The sequence below is a fragment of the Anthonomus grandis genome, chromosome 12 (assembly GCF_022605725.1).
Source record: "Anthonomus grandis grandis chromosome 12, icAntGran1.3, whole genome shotgun sequence".
NCBI lineage: Eukaryota > Metazoa > Arthropoda > Insecta > Coleoptera > Curculionidae > Anthonomus > Anthonomus grandis.
Genome location: NC_065557.1, coordinates 7,742,760 through 7,768,334, shown reverse-complemented (window position 1 = coordinate 7,768,334; position 25,575 = coordinate 7,742,760). Strand labels below are relative to the sequence as shown.

The 25,575-nt window shown below is 29.1% G+C and overlaps 2 protein-coding genes across 2 annotated transcripts in view; one reads left to right on the top strand and one right to left on the bottom strand.

The window, feature by feature from the left end:
• LOC126742707 (dipeptidyl aminopeptidase-like protein 6) overlaps positions 1-25,575 on the top strand; it is a 110,053-nt gene that overhangs the window by 76,798 nt on the left and 7,680 nt on the right. Inside the window, exons 10-17 of the mRNA XM_050449490.1 lie at positions 3,061-3,184; positions 12,289-12,518; positions 12,909-13,090; positions 13,139-13,265; positions 13,320-13,523; positions 13,583-13,713; positions 16,010-16,136; positions 20,103-20,260. Coding sequence (XP_050305447.1) covers positions 3,061-3,184; positions 12,289-12,518; positions 12,909-13,090; positions 13,139-13,265; positions 13,320-13,523; positions 13,583-13,713; positions 16,010-16,136; positions 20,103-20,260 — 1,283 coding nt within the window. The remainder of the gene's footprint in view (positions 1-3,060; positions 3,185-12,288; positions 12,519-12,908; positions 13,091-13,138; positions 13,266-13,319; positions 13,524-13,582; positions 13,714-16,009; positions 16,137-20,102; positions 20,261-25,575) is intronic.
• LOC126742708 (phenoloxidase-activating factor 3-like) overlaps positions 3,487-25,575 on the bottom strand; it is a 39,826-nt gene continuing 17,737 nt past the window's right edge. The window contains exon 9 of the mRNA XM_050449492.1: positions 3,487-3,499. The gene's annotated coding sequence lies outside the window, so the exon portion shown is untranslated. The remainder of the gene's footprint in view (positions 3,500-25,575) is intronic.

Below are 25,575 nucleotides of genomic sequence, written 5' to 3'. Positions count from 1 at the left end.
TTATTATCTAAAACACATCTATTAACAAATGTAATCAATTTGTTACAATTAAGTAGCGTTTAATTTTCTGATATAAAAATTAGAAGTTAGAAGAAGAAAATAAGACAAAAGGTAGAGAAAGAATCCCAGAAGATGTCATGACTCAACGTCTTTTTAAAAAAGTAATTTGGTTATATAGCGGAAAATTCCTTGCTGGGTCCTATTTTTTTGCTTTATATAAACTAACTGCGTTATTATTAATGCGCTTGTAATATCTTTTGTAAACGATACGTCTGTATTAATATCAAAGAAATCAGATAATATGCTTACCAAAAAAATTAACCAAACATTAACCCACGTAAATAATTTGTTTTGTTGCAATTCCTTATACCTGAATATATTAAAGACAGTGCATTAGGTTTGACACTCGACAATGAAACTATATACCTTACAAAATAGATATAAATGCTAAAAGGATAGATAGTCTGGATTCTGTTAAGTGTTTTCTCTTAAATGTTAGGATTATACATTAAATCATGCTTAACATGGAAAAAACACTGGAGCGTAATATATATATTGGTGGTGGTGGAGGTGTTTCAAATTTGACCCACAACATGAAGATTTTCAAATTTGTAAAAGATATAAAGACGGTTAAATTGCGGTAAAGTTGAGAATTGTTGAGCTTAACAATAGGCCGCTTAAAAAATTAAAATAATTCAGAATATATTCGAAAACATCCGATATTTTAAAAAATCGATTTAATTTTTTCTGAGCTTATTTCTTATGCGATTTTATAAATAACATAATTTGGACTTTTGCATTGTGCCACTTTTTTTGTGCTACATGATTTTTATTACGACATTTCGTTTTTTGCATACCATCATCAACTTTGTTTTTTCTTATGGGCGCAATATTGAATTTTTACATTTTTGAAATCTGTGGAAAGTTTCTTCAAAAAAAAAATTTTTTTTAACGATGTATCACAAGATATTTTTATTTTTTGTAAAAACTCAAAATTTTAGAAAAAACTAAATTTGCAGCAGATGGCTGTGATCAACTGACAAGACAATATATAAACTGTCATAAATATTACATGTTTTAAATATTTGTATGTTTTGTACAAATTAACAATTATTTTACTAATTATTTAAGTAATTATGGTATTTACGAATGAAGAAAAGCAAGATATGATTAAAATTTATTATAAATGTTATATAGACCAATAAAAGTACATTTACAAACTACAGCATTTTTAACAGAAATAATAAACGCATTTGGAACCAAAATAATCCCGACAATTTTGGGAATTTATAATTATTTCAAGAAATCGATCTTTTAAATTTAATGATCTTAAATAATTCTTTGGTTAAATTTTTTAGATTCTTTAAGTGTTTTTATGATAGTCCAGGCACATGGATAAAATCTTGTTATATTCCAGGACTATGGGTCAATTATCACGTCTTCCAGGTATTTCAAATAATTTTTCTTTTCATTTTAATGTTTTAAGATGTTTTTGTTTTTAATTTTTAATTTCAAAATTTTTGAAATTTTTAAACTATTTTTTACATTTTTCGGATTTTTCTATAATTCCAGGCAATTGGAATTTAGTATAATTTTGTTCCTTGGGTCATCTTGGGGTCATTTTCCACTTGTTTCAAGTATTTCAAATAACTTTTTTTGTAATTTTATGTTTTCAATTTTTAATTCCAAATTTTTTGGAATTGTTAAAGTTTTTCAGATTTTTTGAGTATTTTTATGATAAAATTATGATAAAAATTTTGTTTACTTTCAAGACTTTGGGTCAATTATCACGTTTTCCAAGTATTTCAAATGATTTTTCTTTTAATTTTAATATCTTAGGATAAGATTTTGTTTTCAATTTTTAATTTCAGATATTTTTATTATTTTTATTTAGAATTTTTATAATAATTTTTGAAATTTTCATGATTTTTTTTTAATTTGGGTTATTGGGCAGGATTGGATTTTTTTAAATTCCGGTTAATGGAGTAAATTTTTAATTTTTTTTGGGCATTTAAAATAAAGTTTTATTTTATTCCAAGCTTTTAGAATCAGTCTTTTCATTTTCCATTTTCCAGAAAACTAGATAAATTTTCGATATAATTTTAGACATTTGAAGGGAATTCTTATGACTTGCCTATTTTTTTTTATACTTCAAATGCCTGGAAAATTCAAAATATTTAAAGTTGCCAGATGACAAAAAAAAATTAAAAAAAATAAACATTGATTTTCTGGAAAAATTAGAAATTTACGTCAAATACATGTAAATTATTATAAATGTCCAAAACGATAAATAAAGTTGCATATTGTTAAGCTCAAAAATTCTCAACTTTGCCTCAATTTAACCATCTTTGTATTGTAAAAGAGAATTAATTATATCGCTAGAGTAAAATAATGGTACATCGTGTAGAGAATATTTCTAAAAATTCAATCTTTCGTAACATAAACAGGGCTATACATTTTTGAATATTATTTACATGTTTATAAAAATAGAGATTTTTTTATGACGAATAGAGATATACACTCTGCTCATACCAGGAAGAATAACAACTTTCACGTATCTTTATATATTACTTAAATAAAATATAAATTTTTAAATATTAGAACAATAAAAATGTCAGATTGTATAAAACAACTGAACTTAATAAATGCTTTTAAATTTTGCCCAAAGTCAATGCTGGTTTCTAAATGCATATTTAGTTTAAACGAGTTTCTTTCATAATAATATGTACATGTTAAGTGTTTTTGAGCTAAATTTTATTAATTTAAGTAATTTGGTTTTGCCTCCTGACTATTCCAGTATGACAATTTTATAGTTGTCATACTGGAAAATCAATAAATAAAAAACTATAAAACTACTTATAGAGCTCTGTAAAAAAAATCCCTTCTGAAGATAAACATAATTCTCCCTAATATAGCAAATGTCAAGAAATTGCCAAATTACCCATGAAAACCGCCCCTGCAGTAAAATCCTTAATTATCCCCAATTCAAATTATCTTTTTTTTTTTTAGTAGAGTCTCGTTTCCGTTACTCTGGAAATTTACCCTTTTTTTTTGTTCCAGAGATTACTACTTTACTGCAGTGTCGTGGATAAGCTTGACGGAAATTTCCGTGGTGTGGCTCAACCGACCGCAAAATTTGTCCGTGGTGACAATATGTTCCAGTCCCAAATGGGATTGCAAAGAGGTGAGTGTCTTTTATTATCACATAGGGGATTATACTTCAGATCAGTTTAATTTTTAATTGTGGCCCTCATCGTTAAATTTTCGGCAATATTGAACATTTTCATACAGGCAAATATTTTTTTTTAACGGGTTTGAAACAAAAATGAATTTTAACCGTTCAGGGATTAAAACTGTCGACGAACAGTTTTTTTTTACTGTGCTGGCGTACTCAAATTAAAAAACTAAATTTTCAGCATGCGGGTAACAGGGGCACGTTTAGCCTATTTTTTTTTGGTGCATAACCTTAATGGACGTGAAATGCTTTTTTGTAATGTTCCTGTAAAATTGTTTTATTGTTAATGGATTTGGAATTTATAATAGTTTAATGGCTATTTTAAATCGATGTAATGTTTGTTCCAACTTACATTTATGGGTACTCTTTTACTGTTTTCAGCCTCATGATAAAGTAAAAAAAGGTATAAAGACAAATTTCTAAATAGGGTACTTTTCTGTGCCCAAAAATATAAAACATATATAGCCTAATAAAAAGAAATGAACAAAGAGGGGACTTTCGTTAGGAGATTACATGTGTACAATTTCAAAATAAATAGAAACCTTTTAAATTACTTCTATAAGAGAGATGTAATTTTTAAGGGATTAAGAGAAAAATTATTATATGCATAACTTAAAAGGATACTTATACAATTTTATCTTTTAAATTTATTTAGCCATTAATATCATTGGGTAGGAAAGTTAAAAAATTTGTTCTGAGAGTTATAATTTATTTCAAACCGAATGTTAAAGAAAATCGTAATGAAATGAAGCTTTTGAAGTCACTAAATGAAAAATCTGAAAAACCCAACGTTGAACCCATTTAAGTTATGCACTTAAATTAAAGGTCATTAAACAAAAACTATATTTAAAATTGAAGTTCTTTCAACTACATAAACAAAATAAACTCTATTTTAATCGTAAATTTATATTTAAAATAATATATATATTGTTAATGAACAAATTAATTTTATATGGTTCTTTGTTGATATAATATGGATTTTTTTTTAAAGACTTTAAGTAAAAATATATATATTAACAAAAACAGCTTCAATAGTAAAAACAATGTCACAATAAAAAAAATATTTATATGGAAATACATTTAACCCTATAAAATTGTGCTTTAAACGCATTTGTTTATTTTCAATGAAAAATGTACCATTTTATTTTATCTTCCTTATTTTACCTTATTTATAACTAACTGGCAACTAAGTAGCCTTACTTAATCCTTCCTTATCTATTTTACTATTTCCATTATTATATTTGAGACTTTTGACTTTAGGTCTATTATTTTAGTGCATAACTTAAATAGCGACGATGCTCATTTTATTAAATTACGTATTTTATATAAAATGTTTTTCGAATGTAGAAGTATGTACTTCTATTTTTTAAGCAGTAACAGGAGAATTAAAAAAGAGCCAAAGAATTAAATATTTTTTTTAATTTCTGGGATATTTAGGCTACATTAGACCCAAGTGTCAAGGTAAGATAGTCAAACATGATTTTATTAATTTTATATTTTTAATTATGATGCTAGAAAAAAATTTACCTTTGTCGTTTCTAGCGAATCAAATTACTTAAAAATAAATAAATTTTTATTAGGATTCGCAGTGATAGGTAGATGAAATTCGATAAGAAAATTTGAATTCTTTTTTTATTTCTGAATAGGATCAATCCATTTCACATACGGAAATTATAAAAAGTTTTCAAGTAATGATGTCCCTCGTAGTAAGAAAAATCACCAAAGAAAATTTAATTTTACGTCCATTTACCTTAAGTATATCCAAGATTTATTTGTATTTCATAAGAGAGCTATGATTCATGTGGAATTAAACGTACAATAACCTTTTTTAGCATCATGCATGATTTAAACTTATGAAGAGTAGACAGTTAAAATTACCTAGCTACTAATGAAGTAATAAAATGGGGTAGAAGAGTTATAAAATTAAATATTTTTTTTGGAAATCATAATTTACTTTAAACTTAATATCAAAGAAAATCATAACGGAACAAGGCTTCTAAAGTCAGCAAATAAAAAAGCTGTCACTACGTAACTACGAGACGTTGGACCCATTTAAGTTATGCACTAAAATTGAATTTCATTAAACTAAAACCAATTTTGAAATTGAATTGCTTTATACTGAAATTGCAATTTTGAGCACTTTTGTATGAAAATATTTGAAAGGAATAAAAAATAAACTCAACTGCCTGACAAAGTAATAATAATTTAAATAACAAAATAAATATCTAAATTCGTGCATAACTTAATTTAATATAGTGGTTGATTTGTATTAGTGAACCGACATAACTCATTTGACCATGCAGACAAAACTATAAAAATGATCCCCAATTATATTAAAATCAAAAGGAATTATATGAAAATTTGGATTTTTTTTAAAGACTAAGTTAAATTATATGAATTAATAGTGTTGGCTTTGTTAGTAAAACATTTTTAAAAAATTCCCTTAAAAGGCAATTTTTAAGTGTAAAAAAAATTCATTGATATCGATAATATGACAATGAAAAAATATATACAAAAATATATATAAGGTGATACATTTAGTTTAATAAAATTCTACTTCAGACAAAAACTCAAAAGGGTATTCTAATTAAAAAATTACCATATTATTTTATCCTTCATATTTTGCCTTACTTATAACACAACAAGCAACTAACTAGTCCCTTTTAACCTTTTTTGTCTATTTCACTATTTTCATTAATATGACTTTTGTTTTCCTTAATATTTCTTCCTAAGTGCGCTCTATATTCCTATATAACTAAAATATTCCTTTTAAATAATCTTTCCTGGTGCATAATTTAAATGGCTACGATGCATATTTTATTTAAATATGTTTTTTAAATAGAATGTTTCTTTTTGGAATTAGAAGGACGAACTTTTATTATTTTAGCAGTAACAGAATAAATAAAAAGAAAGAAAAAATTAAATATGTTTTGAATTTTTTATAACTATAGATCAAACTAAAACATATCGTATATAAAATGCAACACAAAATAAAAACACAAAGTCACTAATAAAGGGATATATCCAGTTAATTACACGTATTTCTCCCTGTATGAGTGTTATTAAATCTAAAAGTAAGATAAAAAAATCACAAACATAAGCCTAATCAAGTACATGAACTTCCAGACCCTACCTCCTAATAAGAACACTTTACTTTGAAGTTAAACCTGTCTAAAAATCTCAAATTATTAAAAATAATGTAAAAAACAAACACTACATGTTTAACAGAAGTACACAATAAAATAGGATAAAGTTATAATAATCTTTTGCAAAAATAAAATTAAGTTAAAAAAATTAATTAAACAACTAAGTTAAATTACACAACAACCTCACTTTAAGATTTGATGATACTCTGATTTAAAACAAAGTATTTGTAATAAACTTAATAAACTTCTTTATCTGTGACTTTGAGTTTGTTTTCAATTTTAAGCATTTGCTACAATAATTTTTTTAATATTTTCTTTCTCTCTTTTATAAAGATCAGGCTTCTTTGAGGCCCAGCAAAGCTTATATCTTTTTCTTATTTAACTGCTGCGAAGGAAAATAAATATTTTGTCAGTTATATGTAATTAATGAAATTACTCTTATGACCCTCTCTGAAGTTTATCAATGGGAAAAACAATTATTTTCATACTCATATTAGGTTTTTTCCTGATATATATGCTTGAAGGAGATAAAAGAACTATCTTACATATTGGCTTTTGATGGAATCGCCATTTCTAAATTTCTTAGAAGACTCCATTGTGTTTTCTCTCTCTCAACTTTAAGTTCCTGGACGAGAATGTTATTTTACTACTTCCAGGCAGTTAATGGCTTGTGAAACTAATTTTGTGATCCTGAAATTTTCCATCAAATTATTTTTTTTCAGGAATGTTTATGTTTGGATCTCTTTCTGTTTTAACTGCCTGGAAGAAGATACCTGTTTCAGGAAGTTGACCGAATAATTTCTGAATCTCTTTTTCTCTCTCTGATATGAAGATATCTTTTAGGCTATTTAGATGTCCATTTTTTGTTTAACTACTTTTAAGGAGAAGAAATACTTTATCAGTTGCAGCATGAGATCTTACAAATTCTGGGCTTTCTTAAATTTTACCAAAGACATTTAGCTTTTTCTCTCTCTATTTCAAGTTCCTGGGCGAATAATATTTTACTGATTCCAAGCAGTTGAGATGTACCAAATCAATTTTCTGATCCTTTGAAATTTGTATGTGTTTTTATCTCTCTCTATTTCAACTTCAATTTTTGTTTTTTTTATTTTGTTTTGTATTTTATATGCTAAGTCGCTTCAAAATCATTTACTTTTTTAGGAAATTATCATATCTAATTAGTAAAGATTCTTGGGAAAAATTAGGTATTGTCACATACTTTTTCCTCTTTTTCGACTTGTTATATTGTTCATATTTAATATATGTACGCTGCTTTAAAAGCCCTTTAGAAATTCTTCTATATTTCTTTTATAAAAATGGTCTACTTCATATAGATTTAGAAGAAAAAGAGCTCTTACTTAAATATTGATGCATAATTTAAATGGGCACGATGCCTATTTTATTTTATTATGTATTTTTTACGAAATAGAGTGACAAGAATTTTTTCGCTTTAGTAAGTATATCCAGGAAGTGGAATATCCATCGAAAGCAAAGTTCTTCTCTGGGAATCTACAGTGCAAAAATAAAACTTTTCAAACTAATTATTATAATGAATTAGCTAAGACCCATTAAAAATACAAAAATTGTTAAAATATTTATCCAATACAAAACCCATTACCGTTTTCAACAACAATATTTTAAATTTAATTCCTAGTTAGTTATTCCCATTTTCGTAAATTATTTTTCGCTTATCCCCATCGTTGATAGACTAAACCTGGGATCCAGGCCGTGATAACACACGGAAACATGACATTTGACGTCAGTAGAAACCACAACGCTCTCGGCTATTTAATTTGCGACACGTATATGCCATTGGTGTCCCAAAACGACAATGTTTGTACACGAAATGAGGCTTCGTTTCACAATATTTATAAAGTTTTATTTATGTATGTATTGTGCTTTTGTGGATTATTTTAGTTAATAAAGAAAAACATAACATAAAAATGTATGTGGAGTTTTTGAAAGGCATCTCAATCCTTTACCATATAAAGATTCGCCTCAGTTGTTTATACTGTAGAATAGATTTCACGGCACATTAGTTCTTTTCTCTAGGGAATTTCATGTTTACTGATTTTTAAAGGGATATTAATTTTTATATATAGTCTGGCCGTGTTCAAAGGCCTAAGTCCAATCGATTGAAGGCTTATTTATTCTTTTGTGTCAAAAAAGCGAATAGTTTTGATGGATTTAACTTCTCTAAAAATGTTTCAATATTCATATAATTTTTATTGTTTGAAAAGGCTAATAATATCTCAAGTTGATTTTGCATTTAACTTTATTATACTCTACAGCTTTTTTTCATTTATTAACTTTTTGAATAGTCATTGAACTAATTTCAAAGTTGGTAAAATTTTTATTTTCTCTTCTCATCTCATAATTTCTTATTAAAGGTTTATAAAAACTTGGTCAATGATCTGCGCTTCCGGTTTTATATTGTCACCCTCTTATGGGATAAATAATTTTTTCGATAGTGATTTATAGGGTTCGATGAACGGAAACCGTTAAAAAATGTTTTTGCTTCCTTGTCGGTTTGGACGCGATCAAATATTTATCTCAGGGGTGAATCAAAAAGATCGATGACTAGAATTAATTTTTTTTTATTTCTGGGCTTAAAACTGGTAAAATATTTATTTTAGAAGCGATTTAAAAAGTTCAGTGATGAATTTTCACCCTTATAGAATAAATATATATATAAAGACTTGTACACTAAAAGCTATCGATTTTTTATTATTTTAAATTTATCATCTTTGTTGCGACAAAAAAATATTATAAATTCTAATATTAATTTTACGCATTGATTTAGTATGTGCACTGCAACTGGTGGAAAATTGTAATGTTTTTGGATGCAAAGATAAAAATCACTCTTGTGATAGAAGGTTTATTGGATTAAAGTGTGATTTAAACTAATAAATTTAAAAGGTTTATTAAACTTAAAAGTGTGAACAGTAAGTCTATTAAACCATCTACTGAAATTTTTGAAAGGATCTACAGGATCTGTAGACAGCAAATAGTACCTACACAATTTGGTTTTATAGATGCAGTAGGAAAACGAGAGGTTGTATCTAGACTTCAAGTTTTATCTCAGCAATGGAGAATCTTTGTTATGTTTTGTTACTTAACAACGAGCTAAAAACATCCCTAAGTTCACTGTTGATGCATAACTTAAATGGACGCGATACCCATTTTATTTTATTTTTTTAACAATTAGAGTGACAGGGGAAAATTTATAATTTTTTTTTTAATTTTGGGTATTATCTAAGATCAAGGAAAAATGTAACAACTAAAATAGGATTTCTAAGTGTCGCTTACCAAAGTGTAAGAGAGATAAAATTCGAGAAAAATTTAAAAAATTATAAATTTGTTTTCCTATTTCTTTGTACTTACAGAAGATATAAAAAGTTGTCCATAAATGAAGTTTTTTGTATGCAGTAATCGAAATTACCATAGAAAATTAAATCTTACGTTAATTTTTTGTAAAAAAAATTATGCATAACTTGAAGGGATACTTATGACAAGTAGACTTTAAAAATTTTTCATCCAGTAATAAAATGGGGTAAAGGGGTTAAAAAATGGAATATTTGGTCTGAGAATGATCATTAATTTCAAACCGAACATTAAAGAAAATCATAATAAAATAAAGCTCCCAAAGTCAGTAAAAGAAAAAAACTGAAATACTAAACGTGGATCCATTTAAGTTATGCATCAAAATTGTATTTTATTAAATTAAAACTAAATCATAAATTTAATTTATTTCTACTGAAAATGCAATTTTCTTGGGGCACAATATAAAAAATTATGTTTTAATTAATTATTTATGGGTAATCCTGAGCTTTTTGTAATTTTCTTATATGGTAACGAGTCTTCACCTTAACCTCTGGTTATAAGACACTTAACACTTTTCTTGTGTTTACCAAAAATCATCAGTTTTGACTTATGACTCCATAGAGATGAGGTTATAAGAAGACCACGACGATTTGAATGTAATAACAATCTATAATTATCTTTATTTATGGCTCTCGCTGCATTAATATGTTAAGATCAAGGAAAAGAAAAATAAAGCTGTGTATTTTCAGCATTTTGATGTACCTTGCAGAATCCGTACAAAATTGGTAACTGAATATTCTTATAAAAAAAATGGTACGCCGCTACTTTTTCTAAACACAAAAATTATTTTTTAAATCCTCCTTCAGTTTGGAGTTAATTTGACTCTTTTTCTTTTGTTCGTACAATGCAAGCTTTTAAGCTCTTGACACCTAGTTTAAGACCTGAAACCAAGTTGACTCATTACCATGTTCAAGTTTTTAAGTTTTTTGGCATCTGATTACTCTGATATAATAATAGTATCAGCTCTAGTTAGAATTTATTTTAAGAAGTTTAGACATTCTATGAGATGAGATAAGCTAACACCCTTACGCCTAATCTACAAACGTATAACTATGGCTGATTGACATTTTCCAGTTCTTTGACTTCTTATATCTCTTGATGGGGCTCTAGAAATCTATTAAGATTCTTAAATAAACTTCTGGTCGTCTCAGAAGTTCCAATTGACAGAATCCACTTATTATAACGTAGATTTTTAAGAGCGAACCTAAGTTTTCTCACGAATATCAGTTCCAGTCAGAGTTTTCGAGCTCAAGCCCTTTAGACCTATTCAAGATGTAAAACTAAGATAACTTTTTGCCTTTACTAACCTTTTAATTCTAGGTGATGTTTCATAAATTAATCAGGATCTCTACGTGAATTCTGGTTCATGTCAGTACCTCAGAATCTATTTACGCTTTACAGCTTACTTAAGGACAAAATCTATGAGAGAAAAACACCTTGATGAATTTTTCTTAACTTTCTTTGAAGTATGGAAACTTTCAATGAAATTACAGTACTCCATCCTGAGCCTTATAACAGATGATTTACATTTTGTTTCTTACAGTCTTTAACAAATGATTTAAGCCTGAAGAGAGCTGAAGATTCCAACACATCCAAGAATTCTTCACATTTTAGCTGGCTTCAATTTCATTATTTTAGTAATCATTCAGATATTTAACCGTTTTTGTGCACTTTTCTAATGAATAAAATCCATCAATGAATCAATCGTTTCTCATAGTGAATTATGACCTTCTGTCTTAAAATACGATATATCTTATCCAGTAATATTAAGTAGTGCAACTCTTCTGCAAGCAACCTGTTTATTCTTATAAAAACTCACATAAAATCTACAGGAGAAAGAGAGGCCAGAAATTTAATTTTGTTTAAACTAAATGAGGATCTGAGAAATAATTTTCCTTTTTAAAAAAGCAAAAGCGTACCATTTTTTCTTTAAGAATATTTAACTAGGGCATTTAAAAAGGCAAATTCAGCCTAAAAAAATCCTTTTGTTACTCTTAAGTTGTGTACCAAATTTTATAAAAATAATTGTATTGTAAGTAATAAAACGTATTTGAAATAATAAACGTGTCTTTTTCTATACGAATTTCCAGAATATATACCCAATATAATATGCATCCAAGTTTAATTTCTTTTCAAAGGAAAACCACTACTATTTCAAACATAATATAAAATTATAATGGAAATGTCTTTTTGGATCAGTACAGCAGAATCAATGTTGCCATTGACTTTAAATTTAAACTTTACGTTTGTTCGATTTCTTGACAGTTCCGCTATTTCCTTGTATATTGAAATGTTATCTTAAAGGGCAATTTTTAGAACTTCGTAGAAATCTGGAATCGTATTCCCTCTCATCAATTTCCGTAGGTTTAAAGTGTATTGATTTACCTCGGGACGATATTATTTAGAGCAATGAAGATAAGGAATTCACCAATAAATATTATTCCAATATTATTATTAAAATTTCTTCCAATTAAATAAGTTTTAATTTTTTCAATTCGTGCCTAAGTAACTATTTCTTTTTAGACACAAAGAATAACGAGTGATGGCCAAGGTTGGGTCGATATGGGTGATAGTCCAGTCTTTGGTACAGATAGTAGTAACTATATTACCATAGCCCCAGTTAGGGATGGGCCCTCGGGTACCTTCAGGCATGCAGTATCAGTAAACATACCCAAAAAACGAACAATCCCATTAACCCATGGAAAATTCGAGGTGCAACGTATACTAACGTGGGATCATTCAAATGATGTTATGTAAGTATACACATATAGAAGATAATTTAACGCAAATGGAACTCAAACCGTTTAATTCTCATTTGATTGAAATGTAGTCGTTCGCAGCGAATATTTTTAATAATAGTTTTTATAGTTCATGCAAGGGAAATTCACGCTGACCGAAAATGGAAAATAATTTTCATGTCAATTTGTGAGTGGGCTAAAATGGAAATTACGTGGAAATCGTCAGTGTTTCCTCTAGGGGTAAATTATTGGCACGCTATAGCACAGTTTTTTTTTTATATATTTACTCCGAAAATGGTAATGTTTTAAACAGGGTTAGTTAACAAAACTTTTAAGTGGTCAGTAAATCGAACTGTCTTAAATTATATGTTTTCAATGGTAAATAAAAAAAACTTGTATTTCTAGATTTTTTCTTGGTGTACCAGAAGATAAACCAGGTGAGCTACACCTTTACAGAGTTACATCAGTCCCACCTAGAACAGGAGCTACCCTACCACCTCCAGTATGCATATCATGTGTAAAAACACCACCACCAACTTCACCACCATACATTACGTTAGATGAGAGTATGTTTAAAGGAAAAAAAGGTAAGTATCTAGATGAGTAGTAATAAATAATATTTCGAAAAAATTAAGGTAATTGGGAAGACGAAGACGAGGATACTGTGATAACCACCCCCGCCCCACGCAAGCGAAAAAGACAAAAACAAAAATCCTTATCAGAACAAGATTTGCCTTGTTTGTATCATAACGCCATCTTCAGGTACAACAGAATCTATATTTATACTTTTACCCTAGTGTCTTTTTTAAATTCTAGCCCAAACTCTCAGTATTTCGTTCTGGAATGCTTGGGTCCGGGAATTCCCACAAGCAGCTTATACAGAAACACCATGCCAAAGCCAATATTACTCATGTGGCTACAAAACAATACGAAATTAAGAGAGAAAGTTGTCAAAATGGCCATGCCACAAATCAGAACTTTCCCGGTGCAGATATCGGGCGGGTACAAAGCGCACGTTAGGTAAAAGATATCTCGTTAAAAAACGTGTTATATAACTAAAATTTGTATTATTAAATTAGGTTACATTTACCTCCGGGGTTACGAGAAGACGAAATAACGAGGTATCCCATGGTTGTGCAGGTGTACGGAGGCCCAGGGAGCCAATTAGTTACTGAAAGGTGGAGGGTCGATTGGAATACTTATCTGGCAGGTACAATTTTATTTATTTGCTATATATTGAACTAAATAATAGTTAAAGATGTTGGTTATAGGTAATTAGGTTATCTGACTGGTCTTGTTATTCTTTAGACGGATAAAGATTATGAATCTTACAACAACTTTTTTCCACTTTCTAGAGAAACCCAAATGCTATTTTAAGTGTAGTTTTAAGGGTCAGCTGAGCGGACTAGAGAGGCTTATTATTTCAAATATAGCAAAATTATAAATATTTTAATAGAATTTATTTTTAATGCGTTTGATGGAATAGGGATAACCTACTATCATTGAATTTAAATTTAAATATTATTTTTCTTTGATTTTTTGACGGTTCGTTTATTTCATAATGTTAAAATATTATTTTAAAAGGCAATGCTTTGGAGAATTTCGAAAAAAAAACGGAATCTAGTACATTCAGATAATAATTAAATCCCTTATTATTTAGAGGGATTAGCGTAATAAATCTTACAATTAAACATAATGATCATTAGTTCGGCCAACGAAGGTCTTAGGGGCGGAAATCATTGTAATAATTTGCAATAAGAAATGGAAATCACAAGTTAAAAGGAAACCAATCTTGTTTCTTTTACTCCTCAGTACTGACTGCACAGCCCGATATAATAAAAACTTTTTAGAAGCAGGTACATGTGCGGCATCAGAAAATTGATAAATCATTGTCGTTCTTTCTTTAACTTAAGCTTTGCCTATGAATTCTTGTTGTATCTTATTCAGTACGGTTTAAAATGTTAGCAGACGATAGGATAATTAGCTTGAAATCCAAAACTATATTCTTTTAGTATCAATATTTTATAAAATAATGATGATAATAAATTTTCGAATAAATTAAATAAGGAAATTACAGGGTATTTTCGAAAATGTAAAATTTAACTTTTTCCTCAATATTTCCAGAACTATAAAAATCATAATTGGAACTTAAATTGCCTTAGATAGTTTCTATTTAATCTTTTTTCCCCATTTATCTTCGAGAGTGCGATAAAAGCTTCAACATCATGATTAATCTATTTATGGAAAACAAAAATGCTACGTTACCTCTATTTGCATTTTGTTGTTGAGACCCCCTCCATTAATTGGTCATTTATTTGCTAAAGTTAGGGTAGCAAAAAAAATTAAAATGGTATGTATGTATTGAACTAAATAATAATTAACGGTGTATTTTATAGGTGATTCTATGTTATCTGACTAATTTTGTTATTCTTTAGAATGATAAAGATAACAAATCTTACAAATACAATAAATTATTATTTATATATATTTTTCATCTTGACTTTTCGGACAAATATACCCAAACTCTATTTAAAGTACGATTTTAAAGGTCAGCTGAGCCGAAAACCTCACTATTATTCCAAATATAGCAAAGCCATGAATATTTGAATAAAATGTGTTTTTAATGTGGCTCTGGTACAGTAGAACGGGATTACCTACTATCATTGATTTCAAATTTGAATATAATTTCTATTCGATTTCTTGACGGTTTTGTTATTTTATCACAATGCTTTAAGAAAGATAATACTAAAATGTTATTTTAAAGGGCAGTTATTAGGTGAATTTTGAAAAAAAGATTCTCTAATAAATTCACTTAATATCCGATTATTATTTAGAGGGATAAGGGTCACGAATCTTACAATTAAATTTGATGATCATTGTCTCACATAGGTCTTGGGTGCGGAAATCAATGTAGTAACTTGCAATAACAAGTGTGTGTTTCTTTAACTTCTCACTACCGACTTTATAGACCGATTTCAATAGAAGTGACCGAGACATGCGAAAATCGATAAAGCATTGATGTTCTTTCTCTAACTTAATGCTTTGCTTACGAATTTTTGTTGCATGTTAATGAATGTGTATTTTACCACTCAAAAACAAAATTTACCTGGCATGTATATAAAGGATATTCGCAAATTGGATCTCGTTCAGAATGGTTTAAAATAATTTTATACAAAACTGAAATTCCATTTATTAAATTTAATCATTATTCTCTAAAGTGATAGTGATAAGAAATTATCGAATAAAGTAAGCAAAGAATTTGCGGGGTATTTTTGAAACTGTAATATTCATTAACTTTTCTTTGAACATTTAGATAAATATTTAGCAAGAGTTGGTCCTAAACTTAAGCTATCAGAAGCCAACAACTCAACCTCGTTTATTTTTAATAATTATTAATGATAATTTCATGTTTAATAAAAATGTTGTCATTAATTTCCCGAGCCTTTTTTTTAAATATATCACCGATGTCTCTCCTATGCATTTTTAAAAAACAAAACATTTTGAAGGTAACAAGGACTTCATAATTGCACAAATTGACGGCAGAGGCACCGGAGGCCAAGGCCATCAACTGCTTCATAAAATTTATTACAAATTGGGTTCTGTAGAAGTTGCTGATCAACTTGAAGTTACTGAGTAAGTATTTTTTTCTCATTAGTAAAAACTATAAATGCTTTATATTTTTTATGAAAATAAAACAACATAAAAACAAATTCCATATTTTGAAAAACCCATCATTTTATGCCGAAAAATACCGAAATCCTCCTTGATTTACATAACCTATTTACCTAAATCGGCGAACTTTTATAAGTATCAATATTTTTCGGATAGTGATATTCGTTCCCGGGGCAGAAAATGACCGTCGATTTGGCGCGAAAGGAAATTGAACTGGAAATTGGTTATCTTCAAGGATGACTATTTGCAATCTAAATTTTCAAATGGTATATTAGCGACACGTGGAGAATCCATGAGTGAACAGGACAGTTTAAGGTCATTTAAAATTTTTTTTTTTCGGTATTCGCGTTATATAGCAATAAATTTTATCTTAAAACCATTTATTTATAATCGGGAAGTGACTGTTAGTCGAAGAAATATTTAAAAACTAGGGGTATGCAAAGTAGTAAAAAATTGTTTATTAGTGTCTTAGCAGAGCAATTTTTGGGTTTTACGGCATTATCAGGACTTACCGGAAGTAAGAACGAAGGTCTATTATGAAAAAATTAACTGCTGTCAGGATATGTAGTATTTAGTTCTCAGATATGTACAGTGCATCCCAAATTCGAAGGGAACTATAATATTGCGTAACTCTGACTAAAATTTTGCATTCTCTTTGTAGTTCTTCGAATTTTTCGCTCAAAAACCGCCATAGGAAATGATCAATTTTGAAAGCCAAAAGCCGCAGCATTAACCCTAATACGAAATATCCGGCACAGAAACTAAAAGGGCATGTGTTTGTGTTTGGAAAACGTGCGGTCCGTATTGCCTAATCTATTGTACCCTTATTGTTGTTGTTATGGCTTATTGTTATTGCTTGATCGTTTGGGACGATCTCTAGTTTACGCTACAGTCATACGTTTGCGATTATATAATTTAAGGGTTGGTGTTTAATCGGGGGTATTTGAACGCATGCTTTAACGCTATTTTGGAGTTGACATTTTTTCATTGTTCTTGCAATCAAATTTTCTGACAAGTTCTTCATGAGCAATATTATAGTATGCACTGATGTAGCTTTCATTTATAACAAAGGCTGTTACAGAATACTTTTTATCTATCTTAAAATCAATAATAAACATGAGATATAATTAGTAAGTTACAACCTTATGCAGATTATAAAATTAAAATTATAAATTAAGGAGGTTTTAGGTTACTGTCTTGAGATACCTCAGATAATCCAAATACTTTATAAGATTAACCCTATTTGTAAGATAAGACTCTATTAACTGCATAGCATGCTTCAAAAATCCAAGCATACCTAAGCTGTCAAGTTATTATTAAGCTGCTGTTTGTTATTTATTGCCTCTGTTGTCACTGACTGATTGTCAATATACGAGTAGATTTTCGATATATCTGATAAAAAGCTATGCTGCTGTTAGGCAAATTCTGACTGAAATTGATTGATTTTATTGTTATCAAAGATTGAATTAAAGATTTTGGCTAAGAAATTTGAAATTACTTATTGGTATATAATTTTGAACAAAAATCTTAACATCTGTCATAAAAATAGGATTATTAATAGATCTTTTAGGAACATTGGTAAAAACCTCATTATTAATTGACTTATTAAAAAGTTATGTTTATTGTTTTATTAAAAATCTAAGCCTTCGCAGGTACAGCTAAAATACTGTGCAAAAAAAGCAGTTTTTTTATTAGTCTTAACATTGTCGTTAAGTTACGTAGTTCGAGGGATAAAAGACCAAAAGCTGCTTGAATTCTTACTTGCTTTTTGTTCAACAAGAATTTTGATATTCTAGCCGAGTTTGAACTTAATTTTTTTTTAAAGTAAAATTTAATTCCACATCATCTTCTATTATTATAATTTTTATTATATTATCATTTTAATCTAATTTTTTGGATTTCCTTGGAGACTTTAAGGAATAGCTATAGTAAGAGACTAGCAAGTAATAGATTACGGTTTATTTAGCTCAGTTTATTGAGCTCTAGTCATGGCATTTACTGTACCATGTTTTATACTATTATACAGGGTGTTACTTAAAGGCATGTTATAATTTAAAAGGAACATTTCTGGACCGATTTTAAGTCAAAAAGTTCATATAAACATGGGTCCTAAAATGATTAGTTTTATTTTTTTTTCGTTTTTATTAAATTTTTCAAATACGGTTTAAAATATTGAACTGAATTTTGGCACAGGATATTATGGCATAAAAACACAATTTTTAGATGTTCATCTACTTTTTTTTAGCAACCAGTGGCGTAGCTATGATGAATTTATAGTAGCTACGCATTTTACATAGCTACGCCAGTGGTTGCTAAAAAAAGGTAGGTGAACATCTAAAAAATGTGTTTTTATGCCATAATATCCTATGCCAAAATTCAGTTCAATATTTTAAACCGTATTTGAAAAATTTATTAAAAACGAAAAAAAAAAATAAAACTTAAAAAACTAAGCATTTTAGGACCCATGTTTATATGAACTTTTCGACTTAAAATCGGTCCAGGAATATCCCTTTTAAATGATGACATACCTTTAAGTAACACCCTGTATTTGCGGGTGATTTTAATAGATTATTTTCTAAAAGATTCAAAAAAAATAAAATAAACTGCTTGAAATGTTTATTCTTAGCCAATATATTCTTACTTCAACCAGCATTAATATTTATATAGTTTCAAATACGTCAAGTTCCTGTCAAAATTGAAACTGTCAATTATTGTTCCTATTCCCAAATAGGTACATGTAAGTTAGTGCTATTTGCAGATGACACAACATTGTATGTAGTACTATTAAATATACATTATTTATTTAGCCATAGCTTATAATTCTTTATTTATTTTGTTCATTTTGTATTCTAAATTTCTATTTAAGCTTGATTTACTTTATAAAGAGTTTTATGATTAAAAGCAAAAAATAGCGTTATGGCGTAAAATTAAACGAAATGGATTTAGTAGCCATTCGGGATTAATCGATGACTAATTTTGATTTGACTCGCGTTTACTGGCAGTTGCAGCTTCGCAAATTATCGCCATAAAAAATTAACTGTTGCTGATTTTACCTGTTAAAATAGCTTTCGGTAAAATATTAATATTAATTTACAACTGGGTATTTTGGTATAATAATGTGGATTTGCTGTGTACATTTTTAAATCGGTCAATTTAATATTATTTACCTATAGGATTTCAACTAAATTAAATATATTATTGGTTAATTTTGGTCAACGTGTCGCACAGCTTAATATAGTTTAAAGTAGAGAATTAATAAAAATATTGTTATTTGTTAAATAAAAATAGGACGTTTCTTATTCCTTGTTCTTTCATTAAATTAAATATTATAAATTAAAATAGAACTTAAATAAAATTTAATATATTTCATAATTTTTTTTTTCTTATTGAAAATAAAATGAAAAAATCAAAATCGAAAAGTTTATATTTTTTAAATATTTAAGAAACAGCATTAGTAATGAAAAATAATTATATAAGTGAATAAAGACTTACACCGCGATTTTTCAAAACCCATTTAGTGACATTTTCATAACGTAGAGATAATTAGCGACTTAACTGATCAACTAACAATTGATCTTTTATATACTTAGAGAATTTCTACATAGATAAATGTTTTACGCTACTTGAAAGCTCATTTCACAGCTTCATCCAGCCATAGCTAATTAGAACGTGGCACACAAAATATGTATTTAATACATAATAAAAGTTTAATTGACTTTGTATAAAGACCACTAAAACGATTAATATAACTTTCGTATATATTGGACTGCGGGATAAAACTACGGTAACTGAATAAATAAATTTATTACAATGAAATAAATATGAAAAAATTATTCACTTGTTACTAGTTACATAAGATAGTAATTTTAAATTGTACTCGTAAATTGTCTTTAATACTTTTTGTAATTAATAATTTTTAATTCTAAGATATCTAAGAGACACTCAGCATTTCATCGATCGACGTCGTGTAGCAGTCTGGGGATGGAGCTATGGAGGTTTCGTCGCTTCCTTAGCGCTAGCTTCGCCAAAAAGCGTCTTTCAGTGCGCCATTGCGGTGGCACCAGTAACTAATTGGAAGCTTTATGGTAAGCTTATTGTATATTCTTTAAAGGTTTTCTGAGATTTAGGGTAATTTATGTGTAGGCCTTCAGCTTTTAGATCTCTTAAAAAAATTGACTAAAATACAGCTTCTTTTATTTTTTTCTTTAATTAGGTACGGTAATATTAAATCTTTGGAAATCATTGTTAAAGAATACTAAAACATCTTCTGAAATTCCTAACCATTTTTAAGATAATTTAAAAAGTAAGTATTGGCACTTAATTTTTAAATTATCTCATTTATACAAATTAGTGTTATTTTATCGAGTAGAAATATTGTTAGTTATCTCTACAATATTTAATTTTTCAAGATTTTAGATCTAGAAGAAGCTAATTCGATATGCAAAAAAATGATTACTTCAATTAGACTTCTTGAAGCTGAAAATCAATCATACTCTTGTGAAATAGCTTCTCTCAAAAATGACATGGAGGTATTTAAAGCCTCTAACTCACGCGAGGAAGTTATCGAGGATTCTTCGGATATCGAATTTAACACTCATTGTACACTTAGTACAGAACTTGACAATCCTTCTAGTACCAAGAATTTAACAGTACCTGATGTTAAAGAGTTTTTTGTGACAAGTAATCCTGATGTCAATGTATGCAGAAAGCAGGTTCTGGTGTTTGGTGATCAGACTGCAAGTGGTGTAGCCTCTGGGATGACACATTCTTTGGACTCTAAGATCTATTCTATTCACGGTGAAGTTCACTCCAACTATACTTTATCCCAGATGGCAAACCGTATATTTGAATTAACCACTGACTATGTTAGTACGGATAATATTATTGTTTGCTTAGATTTAAGATCAACTTATTTTGACTGTCACTCCTTTTATGGTTTACTCTGTTTGGGTAAATTCACTAATTTAACTTTAAGCTTAACTTACGATGATACAAATAAGTTTAATTATTTTCATGTGGTATCTATTTGTAAGAGATTTCTTAAGTCCCAAAGGGCTTCAGTAAGAATTTTCAGCAATAACTCTCAAAATAATAAATTTAGAATTAGTAAGAGTGCTCTTTGTGTTCGTCTGGTTTTGTTTGTTACTGTTAGTTATGCGTTAAAAAGAAATTTTGTACTCTCCCCCGTTCCATTATCTAATATTAATTTTGATAAGCATTCCAGTGGCTCTAACTCTGATAGTTTTCCTCTTACTCTTAACTCTACTTCAGCTGATGCCTTGGTTAATTCTTCTTTTTTAGGGTAGGCAACTTTGACGCATGCATTTCTATTATGCTTTTGAATATTCAATCACTGCGCGGTAAATCTGATGATTTGTATATACTTTTAGACAGTTTAAATTTTCCAAACATTGTCTTACTTACTGAGCACTGGTTGAGAAATGAGGAACCAATTTCCCTTCCTGGCTACTCTGTAGCTTCCAAATTCTGTAGGGCTGGCCTTGGATATGGTGGCACTGTGGCTCTTGTGCATCAATGTTTTTGCGACGGCTTTGTTGGTTTTGGCGATTTTAATGATCTTACTGTCGAAAAGGAGTTTGAATTCTCAATTGTTTATTCTGGTAAAGCCAATTATTATATTGTGTGTATGTATCGTTCCCCAAATAGTAGTATAAGTACTTTTTTAGATAGGCTTGAACAATTCCTTTTAAAATTTTTTCCTAAAAATACTATAATTCTTACTGGCGATCTTAATATAGATTTTGAAGATGGGGAGAATAGGGCTACATTGGATTTAATTAATTTGCTTTCCTCTTTTAATATTTCTATGCATGTTAACAGCCCTACGCGTGTAACAGGTACCACATCAACAACCATTGACTATGTTGCCTCCAATATACAGGAGAATGTAATTTGTAATGTATTTGATCCAGCTTTGTCCGATCATAATGCCATCCTGGCTCAGGTGCCATTCAGAAAAAGATACAAATCCAGAGGTTTGGGTAGAATTTACAGCACAAGGAACTTCCGGTCTTTTGACGCAGGATGTCGATCTTTTAATTGGGACTCAATATTTTGTGAGCAGGATGCTCTTGCTTCATTTCACGCATCTCTTTCAAAGTTAGTCGATAGATACTTTCCCGTTCACCCATTAAAAAATCGATTTAGGGACCGGAAAAGATGGTTAACTCCTGGTATTCGCATTTCCGGTCGTAATCTTAGATTTTTTGGTATTTTAAAAAAGTTCTACCCGATAAATAATTTTGTATTGTCGCTATTCTCGAGATATCGAAAAGTTTACCGGAAAGTTGTGTGTGAAGCGAAAAGACTCTATTATTCCAAACGTTTGAAATATTCCTCCAATGAGCAACGCGAAGCGTGGTCAATTGTTAATGAGGTTGTGTCCAAGAGTAATGGCTCTCAAGAAGTGCGGATTGATTCTGACATATTAAATAAGTACTTTTGTTCGGTTGCTGATATCCTCACAAAGGGTCTCTCTTCCACTTATGACCCTCTCAAATTTTTACCTACCACTAGTGGAAACTCATTTTACCTCAGCCCAACTACTCCCAGGGAGATTTTTTGCACTATAGGATCGATGAAAAAGAAAAGGGCATCTAGTGACGATGGTATTTCAGTAAATTTATTGGGAAAACTTCCTTTGAGTGCTATTCAGGCTCTTTCTGATGCTATTAATATTTCATTTCAGTTGGGCACATTTCCTCTTTGCCTAAAATTAGCAAAAATTTTGCCTCTTTATAAGGGTGGTGATCGTTCTAGTCCATCCAACTATAGGCCGATTTCAATTTTGTCTACTTTATCTAAGTTAATCGAAAGACTTATGAAGGATCGTCTTTTAAGGTTTCTTCTGGGGGAAGGGGTTCTTCGAGATGAACAATTTGGTTTTCTATCAGGGAAAAGCACCTCTGACGCTATGTTTGATTTCTTGTCCAAACTTCTCCAGGGTGTTAATGGAAGAGAGGCGACTGCGGCGGTGTTCTGTGACTTGTCCAAAGCTTTTGATTGTGTGAGTCATAGGATACTGCTTCAGAAGCTTTCTGCTTATGGAGTTAGGGGTGTTGCACTGAAGTGGTTTGAGTGCTATTTGTCTGGTCGCGAGCAGTCTGTGTACCTTAATGGTGACTTTTCTGGTAGGGAGTCTGTGGATTGTGGTGTTCCACAGGGGTCAGTTCTTGGTCCCCTTCTATTTCTTGTATACATTAATGATCTTATTACTCTTAGCATATGTGGACATTTTACATTGTTTGCTGATGACACAACGGTTTTATGGTCGAATAAAGATCCCAAGCAGCTTGTCAGAGATGTTGCAGCCGATCTCCTGAAATTAAAGCAATGGTGTGATTCCAATCAACTTTGCTTAAATATGTCAAAGTCCCACATTATTGGTTTCAATTTTCAAGCTGAGAGTCTTGATTTTGGTGAGAACGCATTGGACATGGTAGACAATTCTGCATTTCTTGGTTTAGTCATTGATAAAGATTTAAAGTTTTCTGACCATATAATAAAGTTAAATAAAAAACTTGCTTCTGGCTGCTTCTCTGTTAGGGCAACCGTTCATGAACTGGGGAGAGATGTTGCTCGTGATGTGTACTTTGCTTTGTTCGAGTCGCATTTAAGGTATGCTCTTCCATTTTGGGGTGCATGTTCAAAATATCTGTTTCAGTCTGTTTTTGTGCTGCAAAAGAGGGCTGTCAGAAGTTTATTTAGGGCCCATTCTAGAATGCATTGTGGTAATCTTTTCAAAGAGAGCCGTATTTTGACCCTACCATCATTATTTATTTTGGAAACTGCATGTTTAATATTCAAAAATAAGAACAGTTTTCCAATCCGACATCACAGTTATCCTACCAGACAGATTAATAATATTCCCCTTCCTATTCCTCATTTTACATCTATCAAAGATTCATTTATATATCGCGGTTTAATGATTTATAATCACATTAGCGTGGAATTAAGAAGTGTTCAGTCTTTGCGCCAGTTTCGTTGTAAACTGAAGTCATATTTGCTTCTAAAAGCCTTTTATTCGATTGAAGACTTTTTTAAGGCTGAGGATGTTGTGTAGTAAATGCTAAGTTTTTAATCTGTTAATTTTAATTTTGAACATACCTTTATGTGTCCCTTTGTCTCTGCTACCTTTGTCTACATGCATGTATTTTATTTTATAAAGATTTTGTTTGTAACATTTTCTCTTGCATTTTTTTTTAGGCATTTTATATGTTGTATAAATTTTTTATATTTGCTTTGTAAAATCTGATTTGATTGTATTTATTTTCTGAAGCTTTGTCAATAAAATTCGTGTACATGTACCAAATTTTCGACAATAAAGTACTTGAAAAAAAAAAAAAAAAAAAAAGATTTTAGATATAAAAAATATTTATATATTTTTTGGAATTATTTTTAATATTTCGCAAGTATGTTTAAATTCATGTAAATAAATCAGACTTGAACTTTCTAAGGTAAATTGGTCAAGTACCAAAAAAAAAAGTTATTTGTTCCTTACCAACGGACAGATTTCAGGTGCTATAAAGAAACTCCCTAAATAAGAAACCCTTATTTTAATAGGTTAAATTAAGGAATTATTAACGGAAAAACATTTAATAGGAAAAGTGTTATTTGAGTTAGATGGGCTACTTTTTAAAATTAATTTGGTTAATACAGGGGATCCTAAAAAAGCGTGATATATAATTTGATTTTTTTTTAAATGCAATAACCGATATTTTGGTTCTGAAATGGGAGTCTTATTTGACTCTGTTTTTTAATTATGTAGAGTCGTTGGCTTACTTAATTTTACCTTTCAAAATGTATGTTTGTTTTAGACACGGGGTGATCAAAATAGTTACTCAAATAATGCTATTTTTAATTTACTTTTGCGCTACTTTTTTTATGGAACATCTTGTATCTATTAAAGCGTTTTGATTCTTTTATTTTTAATTTGATACTAATCAGCTTGCCTTTATCTCTAGCAGTTTTATCAAAAATTGTTCCTAAAGGAAAAATGACAGATTTTTTCATAGGCATAAAATATAAATAAAAATTTAACATTTGTATTTATTATAATCATCAAATTAATATTAAATTACAGTCTAGAACTTTTGGTGTAATTTTTCATAACATAACATAACACTGTGAATTTTGTACTTATATATATCGAACTTAATTTGTTATCGAATTTAATTTTTATAATATTACGTAAAATTAGTAATTTTACTTTTTAAATGAGTCGTTAATTAAAAAATTTCCAAGACGTTTATTTTTTATTTTTTGTTAGAATTTTCAAATTTTTATTTAACCCTTTTAACTATTTAGTTTCTGTACTTTTAATTAATAGAAAGTTCAAAAAAATCCACCGAATTGCAATGTCTCTTTTGCAATTAACTTG